Consider the following 20,547-nt stretch of genomic DNA (forward strand, 5'->3'; position numbering starts at 1 on the left):
CAGGCAGAGGCTCTGTCCTGCTTGAAGGGCTGGAGAGAGCGCCTGAGCAGAGGCGGTTGGCAGTGATGCTCCCGCTTGTGAGCTCACCTTCAGGGAAGCCACTGTTACCGGCCAGGCAGAGCCAGCAGGTTGAGTGTCCTCTGAAAGCCGGCGCTGACCTACAGGACAGACATGCTGAAATAGTGATTCTCGCACAGAACGGGCAAAGTGAGGAGACCACACTACAAACACAAGGGCAGTAGTAGGTGCCCGGATTCCCTTAAGCATTTCCGGGTGTATAATGATATAATGATCTGTAAATTCTCCCTGTGGGTTGGAGAGTTGGCTTAGTGGTTAAGGCACTTGGTGGCAAAGCCAAAGGATGGGGATTGGATTCCCCAGGACCCACGTAAAGCCAGATGCACAAGGCGGCACATAGGTCTGAAGTTCATTTGCAGCGGCTGGAGGCCCTGGCATGCCCATTCTCTCTGTCTGCCTCTTCTGTCTCTGTTTCTCTCTGCTTCTCCATCTCTCAAATAAATACATGAAGAAAGTAAATCCTCCCTGTAGTGCTTTGCAGCCAATAGTGTTGTCTCATTTTCTCCATGCACAACACAAACACTTAGATTTTAGTAATTAAGCAGGTAAATGTTCAATGTATTACAGTGCCCAAGCCAAGTGCCTCCCATCAGAGAATCAGTAACAGTCATACACTCCCGAAATATGTCCAGTCCGTCCTTTACAAGTGCTTTATTAGGAAGCTTCAAACCGACTTCCACCCCTGTGCCCGCCCTGATGGCGGTGATGAAGGTGAAAAGCGCAGCGTTTCCAATGACTGACTCCTTGAAGCGGGGCATCATTTCCCTTCCAAACAAGACCCAAATGCCAGGACCAGGCTGTCGAGTTACAGAAGGTGCTAAAGATCCGTTCTCCACCAACTGTACCGCACTAGCCTTGAACGCCTGCCCCTTCGCCAGCCCACCCCGGCGCCTCCCGCGGCCCCGCCCCCACGAGGCCCCGCCCCCACGAGGCCCCGCCCCCGGTTGCCCAGACGACCGAGGCCGCGTCTTTGCGGCGGCGACGACATGGCGACGGGGTCTCTGGGGACGATGTCGGGGCCCACGACGCCCTCGGGGCAGACTCTGTCAGGCAGCACGCCGGACTCGGAGGTACGCCCGCCGCCCGCCGCCCGCCGCCCGCCGCCCGCCGCCCGCCGCCCGCCGCCCGCCGCCCGCCGCCCGCCGCCCGCCGCCCGCGGGGGCCACGTCCCGGCCTGGCGGGCCGCGAGCTGCCGGCGGTGCCACGGCCCCCGAGCGCCCGGGAGCGGCCGAGCGCCCCCCGCGGGTCCGTGCGCGGACACCCCCGACCCGGCGCGGGGACCTCGGTTCTGCGCAGTAACTTACAGCCGAGGAAAGAATAGTGAGCCCTGATCCTCAAACGGGCCAGGCGGTTGTTGCACGAGCTGAGAATTTGCTGGAAAAGCCGTGGACCAAGCCCCCCGCCGCCCTCCCCCGCACCCCGTTCCTTAATAGCGCGAGGCTAGGCCCTGCCCGGTGCGCACTCTGCCTTTCCTCGGAGCCGGAGCGGGGCTCTGACTCGGGATTCCTCGACTGCAGGACAGTCTTCTTAATCCCGGGACCCCAGGTCTGCCACCGCTGATACCCTCCCCGCGCCCCAGCCGCACAGCGCGGGCGCCTGGTCATAGATGGTGCTGAGTAACTTTACGAGGAAACTTAACGGCTGGAGCTCTTAACTGCGGGCACATTGCTAGCTACTTAGTTTTTAAAGTTTATTTCCATGGGACAGGGTCGGCGGGGAGAGGGAGGGATAGGGGAACGTGCCAGGGCCTTTGGTCACTGCCGAGAAAGCCAGAGGCTGGGCCACTCCTTGAGTGGTTGGCGTGGGTACCTTGGGGATTGAACCCTGGCCAGGAAGATGTTGCTGCTGAGGCAGCTTCCCAGCCCCTCCGCTGTTTTCCTTCTCTTTATTAATGTTTAAAGTCTCCACTCTGAGGCCATCATATACTGTTTCCAGGCATTTCTTTTCTTTCGGTTTCTTTTATATAGACTCTAAGGAGTGAATAATGACGTGTTAATTAACATTGCCTTGCTCAGCCTTCTCATTAGTCTCAACACTGTTTGCCTGGAAGATAAGCATTCCCGAGATTTCAGCCATGAGGAAATGCAGGCCAGTAAGGCCACGCCACCCCTCCCAGACACACAGGACTTCCCTCCCCACACTTCCCATGTGCAGACTGCTAAGCCTGCCTTCTCCTATGGGCCTTTGGAAATAAAATTAGCATACATTAGACACACATTTTAACATGATAAACTGGTTTCTAAGCCAGCTACTCCCTTGTGAACTCTTGTGTAAGTAATATAATTTCCGAAGCAGCATAGGAAATTTTCCAATTAAACTTTGTGTTATTTAAATACATACAAAAACTTACACAGGAGTGTACATCCTTCCCTGTAAACACATACAACTTTGTTTGAGCACATTATGCCCTTTCTAAGAAGATTCTGGTTATTTGACGTGCAATGAATTTGCATTTACATTATACATACATGTGTGTACATATATGCACACATGCAAATATACATTAATGATGGGACATGTCATAATATGGGAAAATAATTACTTTTTATAATGAGTGAGTCGTTTTGATGAGCTACTTATGGGTCAGGGGTAGTGGTCATTTTAGGACTACCAGCTATCCCGTTTGTTCCCACCTCTGAGGAGCAGTACTTCAGGATACCAACAAACTGAAGAAATCATGTTGTAACATGGACTCATTGTAACGTGCTCATTGACTAAGGCGAGGTAATGGGCAGCGAGGCGGACCTTCCGTTACTCACCCTCAAGGATGTAGAGTTCTCCTAGAGCACAGGGGAGCAGATCCAAGGGCCTTGTCGTTTGTTAGAATGACGAGCCTCGCCTCCCATCCCTCTGTGCTGACTGGGGATCTAGGCGGCTTAGAAGGAAAACATGGCATGACACCAATGTCATCTCCGCCCAAGGCTGCTGCTCTTTGTTGGCTTTCAAAAGGTCCTTAGATCAGATTCTATCCAGAGTTGATCTTTGAGAGCTACTCACTTAGGGGGTCAGTTCTAGGAAATTCTACACCCAGATTGACTTATCCACTAGTTAGCTGACCCTACACTAGTGAACTATCTCTTTTCTTGCCAAGCCTATCAGAAATAGGACATAAGACATCCATCCCCCAGGCGTTCCCTTGCTTTGGTGGGGGCGACATCTGCCATACAGCAAATGCTTATTCTAGTCACACAGTAGGTGCTCAGTTAATTGTGATAGCTAATGAAAATCGTGGGCAGTCTGTGGTCTCTTTCTGCCAGAAGAGGTCATTACCCACAAAATCAACTTTGAAATGTTCTGGACAGGCTGACAAGAGACAAGGGCCAGAGAAAGAATTCTGGGTAGTGGCATTGCAGAAATCTGCTTACCAATTTCTGAAATCACCATCCTAGTGTCTTTAGCAATATTTGCTAAATTCTTTTTTTCAAAATGTAAAATGCACGACTAAGCATCCAACATTTATCTGTATGAGTATATAAGAACAGATAAAAATGACAAAAAAAAAATCTGTAAATAAAGTTGCCACCCTGGTTTTTTGTTTTTTTTTTTTTTGAGATTGGATTTCCCTTAGGGCCAGAGTTCACCAATCATAGTCTAGCCGGCCAGAGAGCCCCAGAGATCCTCCTTCTCCAACTCCAACTCCAGCTGTTGATAGCGGGCATATACCAGCATGCTAGCACGTTTACATTGGTGCTGGGGTCAAACTCAGGTCCTCACATTGCATTGTAAGACAAGGCACTTTACCAGCTAAGCTGTATTCTCAAGCCCAGAATTTGCTTTTGGCAGCTAAGTTTTGCTGATGGGAAATGAGGCTCCGCTTTTTCTTGCCTCTATAAGTGAGGCACCTGTTGCCAGCCCCACCTTCCGGGTCCTTCTTCACGTCCCTCTCCTTGAGAAGGGCTGCCCCTCTGTACACACAGCTGCGTGTGACTGTGATGGATGACCTAGTCATTAGCGCAGAGTACAGACTCCAGAGCTTGTGTGTATATGTGAACATGGATTTAAGGTATGGGTAAGGTAAATTTTGATCCCCTAGTCTTTTTCATTGCCCAATATGTCCATTCTTATATTGATAGGATATCATTTTTTCCAAACATAATCCTCGTATAATCATTCATGCTAGAAAGTGGAGTTAGACATTATTTAAAATTATATCAACATTCACAGAGGCTGAATATTATCACAGGAATAAGGGCACTCTATGACCACAAGACATCTTTTCATACTTCCCAAATTGTTTATGTTTTAGCTATGAAGGCCACTTACCACAACCCAACTTGTTCTTTTTTTTTAATATTTTTTGTTTATTTGAGAGAGTGTGGGGGGGGGGGAGGGAGGGAGAAAATGGGCGCGTCAGGGCTTCCAGCCACTGCAAACGAACTCCAGACACGTGCGCCCCCTTGTGCATCTGGCTAACGTGGGTCCTGGGGAACCGAGCCTCGAACCGGGGTTCTTAGGCTTCACAGGCAAGCGCTTAACTGCTGTTCTTGTAAGTAGAATTCTTGTCCATTCAAGCAGTTCTCACACCTTTCTGGGCCAGTTGGAGCGTAGGATAGAAACAGTAGCCAGTTTCCTCACGTCATGCATGTGCACGCGACTCCCCGCTTTATATGCTGTCCAATTTCTTCAAGGCTAATGGATGACTCGCAGCAGGGCCACGTAGATGAGAAAGTTTGGTATGGAGGAGAACACATCCTCATGTGGATACCATTGTTATAGTCAGTGTCCATAGCTAATTTGAAACAATCTCTCACACTGTTTTTTCTCTTTCCAAAGACTTGTATTCTGCCTTAAGAACTTAAGATTTGTCTTATAAAGTTCTAGAAGGTTTCCACTGGAATTTGAAAATTTCCTTGTATTTCATTTATAATGTCAGAGGAATTTCATAGTTTCAGGGATTTATTCCAACAAATTTCTTTTATCAATGCTTATCTTTGAAGTTCTGGAAAGTCTTAGAATTTCATCACATAGTTCTCATGTCTTCCTTATCATAGTCTTACTATATTTAGAACCAAGTATGACTTAGACATATTTTTGTCATTTCCATTTTTAATTAGTTTTTCATATAGAGAATAGAAATTGGCTTTTATATATTTATGTTACTCATAACCATTTTACCAAGTTTTTTATTAACTCAATGTTAATACAATGTCTGCTTTCTTAGGTATGCAGTCTTGTAATCTTCAAATTAAAACTTTTATTTCCTCAGTTTTAATATTTAAGCCACATATTTCATTTTCTTACTGATTGATGAGAATGTCTGTTGTCTTGGATCACAGCGACATTGCTAGCTATGATCCCTCTCTAGTTCTTGAATTATTAAGAACAAGCCTCATCTCACCGTTGGACATGGTATATGCTGTTGATTTGGGGGAAGTCTCAGGTTTGCCTCATTTGTCCCATGTATAATTACCTAAAGTTTAGCTGCCAAATTTACAAAGTGCCCGCTCAATATTTATTTATAATAAATATAAAATTTATATCATTTAACATGACATTAAAATGATTTGATAGGTGGTATTGATGCTCTAGCCATTAGTTCTGAAAGCCCATCTTATTTGATCAGGATAAATGCTTATTGTTCATTAACATGATGTTGGAGCCATTTTTTCAAAATTTATTTGAAGTCTTATTTTTGCCTGAATTTGTTGGTGACCTTAGGTTATAGTTTTTCTTATTTTCAAATAAAGTAGTTCAGTTTTGTTTTTCATAGACCATACTGGCTTCTTACAACTGAACAGTCTACAGATTAAAAATTATTGGACTAACTGAATTTATGTGGCTTTGAATTTATGGTGGAACTTCAAGTATAATACCATCTGGGCAAGATGACTTTATAAAAAAAAATACTTCCAGCTTTCCCCTCCCTTCAATAAGTTCTGATCACTTATATTTTCCTAAGAAGTCACTCATTTCTTTCCAATTTTCAAACATGCTACCTCCCGATGTTGTATATATTTATTGTCTTTATTCATTAATCACACTTGCCAAGACTTGTCTGTTTTATTTGTATTTTAGAGAGTCAGTTCTTTTCTTGTTCTTCTTTCATTTATTTTCTTTTAAGAAATAATTGGCTCTTGAGCTTCTCAGCAAGGTGAATGAGACGTCTTTGAGCTCAGAATTTAAGGGGTGCCACGACCTTAGTAATCCAGACAAATTAGATTTTAACACACTATTTTGGTAAAATCAAAATTAATGCAAAAAAACTGTAATGGATCAAATTTTTAAATAAAGACAACATCAGTATTACCATTTTTTCTTTTGCCTCGGGCTGTAATATACTTTAACACAACACTGCCTCTTAGTTCATTTATTTTTAGCTTGTAATAAAAGGTTTTCAGAGTCTGGTATTTGTAGACACGCCTGTGTTCCTCACCACTAGAAAACCTCTCTCTATTAACCAAATGAAAGTTGTCATCTTTTTTTAAGTGGACCTTTTCTATTTTATATATTGATTCACAAGCCATCTCTCCAGCCATCCACATTATTTTTGAGACAAGAGAGAGAGAAAGACAGAGAGAGAATGGGCACACCAGGGCCTCAAGCCACTGCAAATGAATGCCAGACATATGTGCCCCTTGTGCATCTGGCTTATGTGAGTACTGGGGGATCAAACCTGGGTCCTTTTGGCTTTGCAAGGAAGATCCTTAACCACGAAGCCATCTCACCAGCCTTCAATGAACCTTTTTAAAGGAATCTTCTCTATCTAAAGCATTACCACAAGTGAACGCAAACATGTCTGGAAAGTGTATATACCAGAAGAAAACCCTACTAGCACATGTGGGATGTTTGCGCGGCACTACAGGAGAAATAAGTCAAGAAAAGGTTATCTGGACAATAGTGCCAAGTTTGAAGTGCCAGTGCTTGTGGAATAGTAGCCAAGCTGCAGAGGGTGGGAAAGAGAAAGGAGCTGACAGTACAATTTAGATTACAGATATTCCTACATATAGACATGATGCTGCTAAGAAAGTCACAAATACATGCCCATGAGTTTTAGCTAATTTATGCATTTTCTCTTGTACCATTATGTTTTAAAAATCAGAATATATGTGTTGAAAGGTCAGAGACTTTTAACCACATAACATTTTCTCTAGTGGAAAGAAGCATAGAAGAAAAAAAAAAAAAGAATGCTCATTTAATGTAGGCCCAGGAATATAATTTAAAACACAACAATAATAATTATTATTAATAATAACACAGGTAAAACTCTACTGAAAGACATTTATCTTAAGCCTGAAAGTCTTGTTTCACAAATATTAGACATTTTAGCTATAATTATTGTTGTCCAAAAGGTTAATATTTTTATATTTTCTTCCCTGTAGTTCTCATGTGACCTAGTTTTCTCCTGTTCACAGAGTTTTTAAATCAAATAACTTGGTCTAAATGCCTATATACTTCACTTTTCATGTTTATCTTTAATCATTCTTACTAAGTACAGAAATATCCTATGTTCCACCACATTCTCTTTCCCCCCTCCTAAATCTTCTGTCCATTGAATCTTTTCTTTCCAACCAGTCTCTCTCTTTTTAAATTTTTTATTATGTTTATTTTTAATATTTTACATAGGGAGAGAGACAGAGAGAGAAAGAAAGAAAGAAAAAAAGGAAGGAAGGAAGGAAGGGAGGGAGGGAGGGAGGGAGGGAGGGAGGGAGGGAGGGAGGGAGGGAGGGAGGGAAGAAAGAGAATTGGTATACCAGGCATCAGCCACTGTAATAAATGCCAGACACTTGTGCCACCTAGTGGGCATGTGTGATCTTGCACTTGCCTCATCTTTGTACGTATGGCTTCCGTGGGATCTGGAGAGTCAAACATAGATCCTTAGGCTTCTAAGGCAACTGACTTAACTGCTAAGCCATCTCTCCAGCCCTCTTCTATTTTTTAAATTAATTTATTTATTTAGAAAGAGAAAGAGCTAGAGTGCATGTCAGGGTTTTCAGCAGATGCACACACATGCGAGACATGTGCACCCCCTTGTGTACATGTGCAACTCTGCACACTTGCGTCACTGTGCGTTTGGCATACGTGGGACCTCGAGTTTTGAGAGAGTGGGGGGGGGGGAGGGAGGGAGAAAATGGGCGCGCCAGGGCTTCCAGCCACTGCAAACGAACTCCAGACACGTGCGCCCCCTTGTGCATCTGGCTAACGTGGGTCCTGGGGAACCGAGCCTCGAACCGGGGTTCTTAGGCTTCACAGGCAAGCGCTTAACTGCTGTTCTTGTAAGTAGAATTCTTGTCCATTCAAGCAGTTCTCACACCTTTCTGGGCTGGGGGCCCTGGTATGCCCATTCTTTCTCCCCTTTCCCACATCCAAATAAATAAATAAATATATTTTAAAAAAAATGGTAAAGAAGCCAGGTATGGTGGTGCATGCCTTTAATCCCAGCACTCAGGAGGCAGAGGTAGGAAGATCACCATGAGTTCGAGGCCACCCTGAGACTACATAGTGAATTCCAGGTCAGCCTGAGCTACACTGAAACCTTACCTCGAATAAACAAAACAAACAAACAAACAAAAGGTAAGGAAAAATAACCAAGAAGCTATTTTTTCCATGATATTTTCTAATAGAAACTAGACCACAGGATGAATGAATTTGGATATCTTTGGGTTTAACATGCAAAACGTATGATTAAAGTAATGCACTTCACTGTTTGCATTTTTTGTAGAGAAATGCTGAGCTACCGGAGCATAGAAAGATTCTGTCTCCAGATTTTCTCTCAAATGCTCAAATCATGGACTTGCTGGCAGAGGACGTGAATGGGGTTCAGGAGTAAGTACTCAACGTTCACCATGTGGAGAACAACTCTGGCTCGTCATTGCTAAGTGACCGTGATGTGGTTTTCCCATTGTGAGCCGTTCTTTCTGAGTGTGTGTTGTGTTGTTCTTTGAAATATAGTATCCAGGTTTTGTATATAGACCTTAAAGAGCAGATGACTTTTTGCCCTGTTTGGCTATCTTTTTGGTGTGAGAAACATGTCACAATCGAGTTAATATTAACTAATAGAGGATTGTTAAAAGCAACATTTAGTGTATGCTGTCTTCTTCCAATGCTCAAGAACATCAGGGCTGTGCTTTTTCATAACATGACTTGCGAATGTAGTTTATGGCACCGGGGAGATAAATTCATTGCCCTAGAAGCACGAGGACAAGCGCCACTCCCACAGCTGTTGTAAAAGTTCAGGACACGGTGGGGTGCGTCTGTAATCCCCGTACTGTGGAGACAGGGGTAGGAGGATCCCTGGAGCTCACCGGCCAGACAGTCTGGCTTGCATGGTGAGTTCCAGGCCAGTGAGAGACCCTGTCCTAATGAAAAGTAATTGGCACTCCTGAGGAAAGGTATCCAAGATGATCTCTGGCCTCCACATGCACCTGGGTGCAAGTACACCCCTCCATGCACAAACGTACACACATGAAAGCACACATATAAACACACATGCAAAAATATGTATTTTATTGAGGTTTGGAATATGGCTCCGTTTTTAAAGGCCCTTGTTTGCAAACCCTGCCCAAGTTCAATTCCCAAGTTATGCATATAAGCCAGACATAGAATGGTGCCAGCATCTTTTTTCCAGAGGCAACAGGCCTCCACATATATGTGCACATGCATACACGCATACATTATGATTTTTGAAACCCTAAATAATAGTCACCTACCTGTGGTATTTATCAGAAATAACTCACTATATTTTTATTGGATATATGTTCCTTTATAGTACAACCATAATTCAATTTGTAGACAATAATTCTAACATTTCTACATCTCAGTGGCTAGGCCATGTATGGTCATTTATTTAGAACATCAGCCATTTACACATGTTTGCACCTAGCTAAGCTGGTGGTAATGTGTAGAGAATGCAGTTGATGCCACGTGCAGACCGCCAGCAGTGAGACGTCACGCGCTGTCACGGGCAAGTCTCACGCACGCGACGGCACAGAGGGGCTGCTCTCCCGAGAAGGAGCTATGGCAGGCGTGCTGGCTGGAAACGGAGCTGAGAAGAGACGGCTCATCCAAAACAGGCGAAGGGTAACGCCCCTTCCCGAGCTGCCCTTCGCCTTCCATTTGGCATGAGTGACTGGAGAGTGATGACCCAGGAGCGGGTGACTGGGTCCCACTGCCCCTTCTGCATCTTTCCAGTGTTAGTCTGTTTAGTAAAATGCCCATGGATTTTAAGCAAATATCTCATAACACTTTTTCCATTTTGCTGGAATTGAGTGTTTATTATAAATTCTGAATCTTAGTATAAGAATTCATGAAAATGCACTCGTGGTGCTGGTCATATTGAGTGTAATAAAATACATTGTTCGCCATTTCCAGATGATGGTAAATTCAGTGATCACTGCAGTGCAAAACAGTACCTAGTTGATACCAGGTAGAAATAATGCAGCACAGAAGGCCAATATTGAATTCAGTTTACAAATCATTCATGTTAACATAACATTTTGATATTAAACATATGAAATATCTAGTATTCATTAATAGCAAAACTGTTTGTTGTTACCATATAGTATGTTGTGTTGTGGGTATGGATGCTATATTGTGTGAGACTAATTTTTTCAATTATTGGCTGTCTCATGTTGTGAAATATCTAAATTTTGAAGCTATAGTTAATCTTTAGGAGAGAAGGTCAAGGAAAAGTTGAATAAACAAAAGGTGACACAAGAACTACCAACATAGGGCTGGGGTGGCATTGGGCTGGGAGGCAGAGACAGAAGGGAGGATGAGCAAGATGGGCACAGCCTGGTTTACAAAGAGAGTTTCAGGCCAGCCAGGACCACCTCGTGAGACACTGCCTGAAAACTCTCTCTCTCTCTCTCCAGGAGTTAACAGTATAAAAATACAGAAAAACAGCCAAGTTCAATAGCTGCTGACTTTTTAGAATGTAGAAGTTACAAAAAGCAATCTCAAGTTTTAGGACATCGTGATTGGATACATAATAATGGTGTTGTGTTAAAACCTTTCTCCTCGCAATTCTCTTGTTTGCTTTTTTATGGGATTTTTGTAACAGAGATCTTGAAATATTAGCAATCACTTTTGATTTAAAGCAGCATTATTCTAAAGGAAAGTATGTGCTTTGCAAAATGAAAGAAATATATTTTAATTATCCCGTCACCAGGTGACTGAAAGGTGCTGAAATCACACACTATGGAAAGCTATAAGCTTAATTCAATAAATTATAGCAAGCCAGCACATTTCTCTATATTTCACAATTAAGAATTGTTCTCTATGAAAACAGACAATCAATGAAACATTTAAGTATTATTAAGCAAACATTTGAAATGTTCTTTATACATACATCTAGGTGTACTTTTCATCCTAATTGCTATCAATGATGAGTTTCTTTTAATGCAACTTACATATTATTTACAGATATGTTTTGTTTGGGGAGATAAAGTGTCACTCTGAGGCTTAGGCTTGCCTCAAAGTCACAAAGATACCACTACCTCAGCCTTTCAAGTGCTGGGATTTCAAGTGTCGACCACCACACCAGGCCTATTATGTGTGCAAATGTGTGTGGATGTGTTGTGTGTGTGTGTGTGTGTGTGTGTGTGTGTGTGTGTGTGTGCAGATGCACATAGAGGCCAGAGAACAAGCTTGGGTGTTATTCCTTAGGCACCATCCACATTTGGAAGACATAATCTCCCAGTCACTCGCCTGAAATTTGTCAAGTAGACTAGACTGGCTGGTCTGCCCTCCCCAGGGTTAGAGTTAGTTACGAGTGCCCATCACCATCTCTACTGTTTTGCATGTGGATTGTCGTGCAAGCATATTACCAACTGAACTATCCCCCAGCCCTGAGATTTCCTTAAATCACTTTCTCAAGCTTGACCTCTATAAGCTATTGAGCTCTGATAGATTTATTTCTACATGTAGAAATAAATAATTCATTAGATCATTAAAAATAAAATATGCTTCAATTTCATAGCCATTAAAAAAATAATGTGATGGGCTGGAGAGATTGCTTAGTGGTTAAGGCACTTGCTTGCGAAGCCTAAAGACTCAGGTTCAATTCCTCAGTACCCACATAAGCCAGATATACAAGTTGGCCCATGTGTCTAGACTTTGTTTGCAGTGGCTAGAGGTCCTGGCACATCCATTTTTTTTCTCTCTCTCTCAATCTCTCTCTCTCTCTCTGCTTCCTATCTCAAATAAATAATGATAAGTAATGTGATGGTTTTACTGGAATAACTGATAAACAGCGTAAATCGTCACATCCCCACCACCTGTTGCTGTAACAAGCGTCTAGAGCGCCACTGCGGCGCGGGCTCTCGCTGTCCCACACTACAGCTGGGACTTCCGCGCCTTGCTCCATCTCCTCCTTACCAACTTGGGCAGGAAACCATGGAGACCTTGCATTGCAGCTTCCGTAGATCATCTCAAGTGGAATGACGACGGGAAGAAGGGATGTGCTCGTACTCGGGTGGGAAGTCTCCAATGGCACAGGCTAGAGTGGGGAGGAGTGCAGGCGAGGGCAGAGATGTCACCAATGTAGCATTGCCTTCATTCAAACACAAACATCGGAAAATAAAAACAGGAAGCCAAGAGCTTGTGCAGATATCCGGGCCAAGTGTTTACTTAACGAAGGCTCACATGCAGATGGCAGACGGAGAGGAAGCTCAAAGGAAACTGGCTGTGAGAAATGCAAGAAAATGTTCATCAAAAGCCCGTGATTAAAGAGACCATTAGTTCCATAAACCAAGAGATTAAAGCGCTTATAAGATATGTACACAAGCACCCTTGGGATTGAAGCCTGGTGCTAGGGTAAGGAATGAAATTAGCATAGAACTTACCTTGTAACAAGGGAAGACAAACTTAAGAAAACATAACAATCCATTCAGAAGGAGAAAATCAGAAGATACTAGATCACACATTTGACATAACGAATCAGAAAATAAGCTTCATGGAATAAATGCCTGGATTTTAATGCTTTAGTAGAATATGACTTCAAGTATTGAACTAGCTCTGTAACAAATTCATTCAGAGGGCAAAATAATCAAACAGGCTTCACACCTTACCTCAGCCATAGTAGTGGACAGAAATCACTGCAGTGACAAGTCACCAAACGTCAGTGAAGCAAAGGAATGCGATTTAAGTCTGGTGTGGTAGCACACCTTTAATTGCACCCAGTATGTGGGAGGCAGAGGTAGGAGGATCACTGTGAGTTTGAGACCAGCCTGGGGTTACAAAGTGAGTTCCAGGTCAGCGGGGGCTAGAGTGAGACCTTACCTCGAAAAAGAAGAAAAATAAATAAAAATAGAATGTGATTTCAGAATGAACTGAGAGGTGGTATGTTCCTGTTGGGGGACAAAGCATCATCCAGTATGACTGAAGAGTCTACCTCTTAGCACAGATGAGCAATTAAATTAGCCAATTGATGGGTTTCAAATAACATCAACAACAAAACTGCCAATGGGGAACTGTGATAAAAAAAAAAAAAAAACCCTGACAGCATAGGGCTCATTTAAAATTAAAATAAAGCCTCAGACGATAATAATAAACTGAACGACTATTCTAGAACATCTCGGTAAAAATAAGTATGCGCATGAGAAAAAAAGTAACCTAATTTCTTCCTTTCATGAGAATAAAATTGAATTTCACTATGCTTTTCTTAAAAAAGAATGTATCTCAAATGTGAAAGGCTAATATTCCTCATTATACAAAACCTCTTGGAAATTCATTTTTAAGTAACCAATCAAGCACATTAAAAAGGAATTCAGGTTTAAAAAAAGAATCAAAAATGCATAATACTGTATTTTTTTGTAATTTTTGGTGCGCATGGTGTGTGTGTGTGTGCACGCGGAGGTCAGCGACAGCGTGTGGGTGCTGTTCCTTGCTTGCACGTTGTTCAGAGGCAGCATCTCCTGCTCACCACTGTGTCTACCAGGCAAGCTGGTCCGTCTCCACCTCCCTTCTCACTTTCCCTGCCTTGCCATTCCAGAAGCCTGCTCTGCAGCACACAGCCTTGAGCATGCTGGGACGCCGGAGATCCGGTCTCAGGTACTTCCGTTTGCACGGCAAGTGCTTCACCCACTGTGCCACCCCCCAGACCAGAAAGATTCGTTTTTAGTAGATTAAAATTCTGGACAAAATCCAAAATAGATTGGAGTAGGGGAAAATGGGGCCTTTGCATATAGTAGGAAAGGAAGACTTACTTCCTTGGCCACCTTTGGGAAGGATAGGTTTGGGAATCTATTCACATGCCAAATACAACCAGGCAAGTTCAACTTACACACACCTTGCAGATCACTGGATATTGGGGAAGGTCCTAAGTTTAGATCGTTATCTATCATATCTCCTCTCCTTCCTTCCTGTTTTTTGTTTGTTTGTTGTATTTGGTTTTGGTTTTGGTTTGTCAGCATAAGGTGTCACTCTAACCCAGGTTCAGCTGAAATTCATTATATATTCTCAGGGTGTCCTTGAACTCATGGCAGTCTTCTTACCTTGGCCTCCTGAGTGCTAGCATTAAAGATGTGCACCATTGTGCCTGGTTTCCCCACATTCTTAACGAAAGGGGGTCATGGGAACATGGATTCCTGGTACATTTTCAGTATTGTTTACAGTTCTTTCTGACTGGGAATATGTGAAAGCATTCTACTTCCTCTCCAGAACTCATCTGGTTTTCAACTATGTTCACTATATACTTCCCCACCCCAGTCTCCACCTTGTCTATCAACTTACTTAAACTATATTTGGTCATAAAGAAGGTGATTTTTTTGTAATTTTCTGTTTAATACCAGTCGTTTCTATTATATTTGTATTTTCTATTCTATTTGTATTTAGTGGTTCATGTTTAAGAAACGTTGGCCTGTTCAACATCAAAAATAAATGTTTTGGGGCTGGAGAGATGGTTGAGCACTTAAGGTGCTTGTCTGCAAAGGACCCAGGTTCAGTTCCTCAGTACCGTGTAAGCCAGATGTGCATGGTGGCGCATGCATCTAGTTCTTTTTTGTTGTTGTTATTGTTGTTTTTGCAGTGTGTAGAGGCCCAGGCACAGTCACTGTCTCTCTCTCTCTTTCAAATAAATAAAAAATTTTAAAGCAATAAATAAATGTTTTGTTACCTTATTGTATTTTTTGAAAAAATTAATATTTTATTTATTTAAGAGACAGAAATAGGTAGGGAGAGAGAGTGAGTGCCAGGACCTCTAACCACTGCAAACAAATTCCAGACACATGTGCTTACATGGGTACTGGGGAGTCAGCCTGGGTTTTTAGGCTTTACAGGCCAGAACCTTAACAGCTGAACCATCTCTCCAGCCTCATATTATAATTTTTACTAAGGACAAATCTCATTCTACCTGGATTTTGATGTGTCAGGTGGGTAGAGTTTTGTTTTCCATGTGAACAGACAGTTGTCCCAGCACTGTTGGGTCTGCATGTCCCTCCCTGACTTGAAATACTCTCCATCACAGAAGTCACCTCAGTCCCCAGCCCCTGTCCATCCTGAGTGTGTTTCTAGTGTCCCACTTGCTCCAAGGGTGGACAAATTTACTCCTGAAGAGAACCACAAGTCTTTGTGAATGAAGGTGTACTCTTGATGACTTTCTCCAAGGACTACATAATACTCTATATAAAACATCATAAAACAAATGTAACTAAATAATGTACAAGGCAAAATGAAGATGCTTGGCTGAGGAGACCCCTTCTCTTAGGTCTCTTTCACACCAGTGAAGTGGGACAGTTGATAAAATGTATCCTAATGTGTAGTCATAGATGACAGGTAAAATTGCTAATTTTGACTTCAAGATATATATATTTATATACATATGTATACATATATACATATATAAATACATATATAGATTGTGTTCATACAGAAATACATACAAGCACATGCACACTATATATAATGACAGTGACAATATCTGATCCCTGATACCACTCAAAAATAGTATTAAATCATAACTATGCAGTAGAAAGTGATTCTAAGATGGCTGCCAGTAGCAATCAAAGTTATTTACTCATTTTAATATTTGTACTAGAGAAACAAAGGACCTTCATCCATGTGAAAATAATTTAGGAGAGGAGCCGCTATGGAACAATAATTACTATATAAAGATTTCATATGCTGACTGGCTGTAAATGGCATTATGGGGAGGGGTTGAGATGAAATGAATGCTTACAGTCATTAAGACCTTATGTTTGCGTTTGCAACTTACCATGACAGACCTGAACATGAGGTGGACATTGGCACATTAAGCACAAGTCAACATAAGCTTTATTTGTTCTCAAACTTGTGCAAATCCTATTTCGTGTATTGCTCTGCTTGCACTACTTATTGTAGCATGATGACAGGACTCCACTTTTGAAGAGGGCAGGGTCATACTGTGGTAGAAAAGAAGCTGAAAGTTGAACTGACTCACTGAGTTACTGTGAGAGTTAATTGCTGAGGAGCTAAAACTCTGTCAGCAGATTGAAAAAATCCCAAAGAAGGAACTGTCCAGAAAGGGCCCAAAGGGATGGTAAGAAGGAAAGACAGTTTAGGCTAAAACAAAGTAAAATGGAGTTAATTCTTAGGATGGCCTGACTACAGAAAAGATTGATATATAAATTGCCTTCCCCTCAGCTATGGAAACTATAAAATGGAAATAAAATCTCAGCTAGGGGCCAAATCTTCTTTAGAGGGCTACCTCAAGCTTTTTGGCCCCTGAGTAATAAATTCTACTTTCACTCACACTGTATTGGAGTGATCTTTCCAGAGAATTTCTACAACAATTTTGGCAACCTCACCCCAAGAAGCACACATAAGCTGCAAAGAAATACAGCTCTGCCTTTGTCAAAAATCAAGAGCCCTACAGGCCTAAGCCATGACATGTGACCATGACTGCAGGTTCTGATGGTCTATGTTACTGTCCTCGTAACAGGACCCAGAATCACCTGTGAGGGATGATGCTGATTAGGTTAATTAAGGTGGAACTCGCCCCCTAACTGCGGTTGTACCATCCCATGGGTGGGGGTCCTGGACAGTGTACGAAGGGGAGCGCTAGCTGAGCAGCCGCCGTCACCACTCTGCCTCCTCACCACGCTGGAGGTGAGCAGCTGCCGCGAGCTCCTGCCGTCTCGCCTCCCCGCGTGACGGACACGGACGGTCACCCAGAGCTGTGAGCTGAAATAAATTCTTCTGCCCCAACCTGATTTTGTCAGAGTCTGTCCCAGCAAAGGGAAGGCCAGAAGGTAACTAATACAGTCATTACAGATCAACCTCAAGGGCAGGAGGAGAAGTTAGTAGCACACATAGACACTGTTCTCAAGATGGGCTCACACCATAACTCAGTATCATCCCAACAACCAAGCTTGCAGATGTGGGAGCAGCGTGGGCACACTGGGAGCTGACTACATGGCAGGAAGTAAACTGTTTATCAGGAAGTAAAGAGAGCCTACCTATCCTTCACACAGGTAAGGCACACCAGTCTGTGACATGCCCTAGTGTGTATTTCATATGTGTGTGTGTGTGTGTGTGTGTGTGTGTGTGTGTGTATACATACACACACATGCATACATACATACATACATACATACATACATACATATATATAGAGAGAGAGACAGAAAATGGGTGTGCCAGGGCCTCCAGCCATTGCAAAGAAACTGCAAATACATGCTCCACCTGCATCTGGCTTATGTAGGTCTTGGGTCCTTTGGTTTTGTGGGCAAGTTCCTTAACTACTAAGCAATCCCTCCAGCCCTCTTTTTTAAAAAATACTTTTACTTACTTATTTATTTATTTATTTTGAGAGAAAGAGGGAGAGAGAGAGAGATAGAAGGGGCACCAGGGCCTTCAGCCAAGGTGAAAGAACTCCGACACGTGTGCCCCCTTGAGGCACACATACAGCATCACATGTCGCTGTGTGTCTGGCTGTGAGGGACCTGGAGATCCAAGCATGCGTTCTTAGTCTTTGCAGGTAAGCACCGTAACTGCTGAGACATCTCTGCAGCCCTCTAGTGTATTTCTTAAGGCAGCTAGCCAGCGACAAAAATTCACTTTATTCAAAGATAACTAATAACCTAAAAACATGCATCAGAGGCACAGCAAGAAATGATCACATGAGAGGACAGGGTTAGGAAAGAGTAATGACAGATGAAGAAAAGACACCAGGAAGATAGAGCCATGAACAGTCACAAAATATGATCAGATGCTGTATCATAAATTTAACAAACTTATGAGGCAATCACAGCAAGAGCATGAGAGATTTCAAAGCTCAAGGAAGAAAAACAAAAAGTCATAAAACATGTAAAGAAAAAAAAAGTAAGAAAAGAAAGATCACACAGAATTTGAGGAGAAATTTATAGCCATCCAAGGAAAAAATGGCTGCTGAAAACATATGGAGAGGCTGGAAAATAGGAAATAGGAAGCTCTGTGTCGAAAGGAAACTGAATGTGGTTTTACTCACCTGTCGTTGCAGGACTAAAGTTGATGTAGGAGGATCCGAAGTTCCAGGTGGCCATCCTTGGCGACACATTAAGTTGAAGGCCAGCTAACGCTACGTGAGACTTTGTCACAAAAAAAGAGAAAGGGAGGGAGAAGAAGAGAGAGAATGTGGCTGGAGAGATGGCTTAGTGGTTAAGGCATTTGCCTGTGTAGCCTCATTCAATTCCCCAGGACCCACATAAGCTAGATGCACAGGAGGTACATGCGTCTGGAGTGTGTTTGCAGTGGCTGGAGGCCCTGGTGCACCCCTTCTTTCTCTCTTTCTCTGTCTATTTGCCTCTCTCTCTCAAATAAATAACTTAAAATTAATTAAATATACATAACTGGGGTGCTTTAAAGGGGGAAAATAGGACATAACACTCAACAATCAAGTTCCAGAATATTTTCAGGAATAAAGCAAACATACTTGTGCAGAGTTAATTGAATGAGAAGGTGAATTCCAGAGGAAAAGGAAATACCAGGTGTTGAAGACAGAAGAAGTAGAGAAAAGTGCGAAAGATGGGTCTGTAAGATCGAGGAGAAAAGCGGACCATGCTCCTCTCCTTCTTTGCCGCTCCTGCCCTCTTTTAAGTTATTTTGAACTTATGGGTTCTAATATGGTTACATGCTTTTAGATAAAAAGCCTTCTAGAGTTTATATTTAAGAAAAATGTCTGTTTTTAAAGCTTAAAGTAGAAGTTCAGTATTGATATGACTTAATGTCTGTCTTTTTCTGTCTGTTACAGAAAACTGGGCATATTTTTGGATTTCAAAAATCTTAACACTTGTTTAAAGGATGCCATCCTGTTAGATTATTATGCATCTGGATTTTTGTGGGCAAAAGAAATGAACTTTTCTCTCCTTCAGTCTTCGAAGTTTATGACTTTACTTGATATGTTACTTCATAATCTTAGGAGTAAGTACGTTCTTTCGCTCCTTTAAAATGGCAGGAAATTTTTAATATATGTGTGGTGTGGTGTGCTGTTGTGTGGTGTGGTGTGGTGTGGTGTGTGTGTGTGTGTGTGTGTGTGTGTGTATGCCAGAGGTCAATATGTGTGTTATCCTCAGTCACTCTCCATCTCATTTTTATGAGGCAGGGTTTCTGCCTTTTATCAGAGCCCAGCAAGCTTCAAGGAGCCTCCTATCTCTGCCCCCCCTCCCCAGTGCTGGGGTCGCAACAAGTGCCACCATGCCTCAAATTTTATGTGGATGCTGGCAATCAAACTGAATTCCTCATGTCTTCACACATGCTTTTTACCCACTGAGCCATTTCCACAAACAAAGAAGAGAAAACTTGTTCTTCTATCTAGATTAATATTCTCTTTTCTTGCTGGTTTTTTTTTTTTTTTTTTTTTCAAGGCAATGCCTCATTCTAGCCCAGGCTGAGCTAGAACTCACACTGTAGATCAAGCTGGCCTTGAACTTACAATGTTCCTCCTACTTCAGCTTTCTGGGTTCTGGGATTAGAGGCATGAGCCACCATGCCTTGATAAATCAGTATTCTTAATTAAAAGTTCCTGGCTTCATTATGTCTTCAATTAAAAGTATGGGTTTCGTTTCAAATATAGCAAAGATACAAGTCATATTTTTATTGACTTATATATCCTCAACTTATACTTTTTAAAACACATATTCACTTAATCAACTTGCCAAAGACATGCTACTTAGTTTACTCAGCACCATCCATCCTCTAAATACCCAAGGAGGTTTGTGATATTTTATTTTGAAACCTTTCAATATATCTAAAGCCGTCCTGAAATCAAGACTTTTTAATAGATATTTAATCTATCCACATAAGGGGCTATGATGTAGGTATCAAGAGGAAAAATGAAGCAGTTTTTGCCCCCTACTAAGAAGACTGCATATCACTCGAGTAAGAGACAAAAAAGTCCAAATATATAAATTTATTTATATGTACACAGAGACGCAATAGAAAGCACACAGAAAAAGAAAACTTTAATTATCACAATTGCCTGTGGGGCCAGGGATGGTGGTACACACCTGAATCCCAGCCCTTGGAAGGCTGGAGGCGGAGGACTGACCACTCAAGATGGGCCTGGTCTACACAGGG

At 42.4% G+C, this 20,547-nt stretch overlaps 1 protein-coding gene across 3 annotated transcripts in view; it reads left to right on the forward strand.

Moving 5' to 3' along the window:
- The first annotated feature begins 1,047 nt into the window (after positions 1-1,047).
- The window catches only part of Cabcoco1 (ciliary associated calcium binding coiled-coil 1), a 100,062-nt gene continuing 80,562 nt past the window's right edge, over positions 1,048-20,547 (forward strand). For 2 of the 3 annotated variants that reach the window (XM_045137129.1, XM_045137130.1), the window contains exons 1-3: positions 1,048-1,148; positions 8,738-8,841; positions 19,223-19,392. In XM_045137129.1, the coding sequence (XP_044993064.1) occupies positions 1,065-1,148; positions 8,738-8,841; positions 19,223-19,392 (358 nt within the window). In that variant the 5' untranslated portion in view covers positions 1,048-1,064. Of the gene's footprint in view, positions 1,149-8,737; positions 8,842-14,013; positions 14,068-19,222; positions 19,393-20,547 lie in introns of those variants that run through there. The other variant, XM_004657863.2, reaches the window with a different exon arrangement.

The sequence above is a fragment of the Jaculus jaculus genome, chromosome 18 (genome assembly GCF_020740685.1).
Source record: "Jaculus jaculus isolate mJacJac1 chromosome 18, mJacJac1.mat.Y.cur, whole genome shotgun sequence".
In the NCBI taxonomy this organism is placed as follows: Eukaryota; Metazoa; Chordata; class Mammalia; order Rodentia; family Dipodidae; genus Jaculus; species Jaculus jaculus.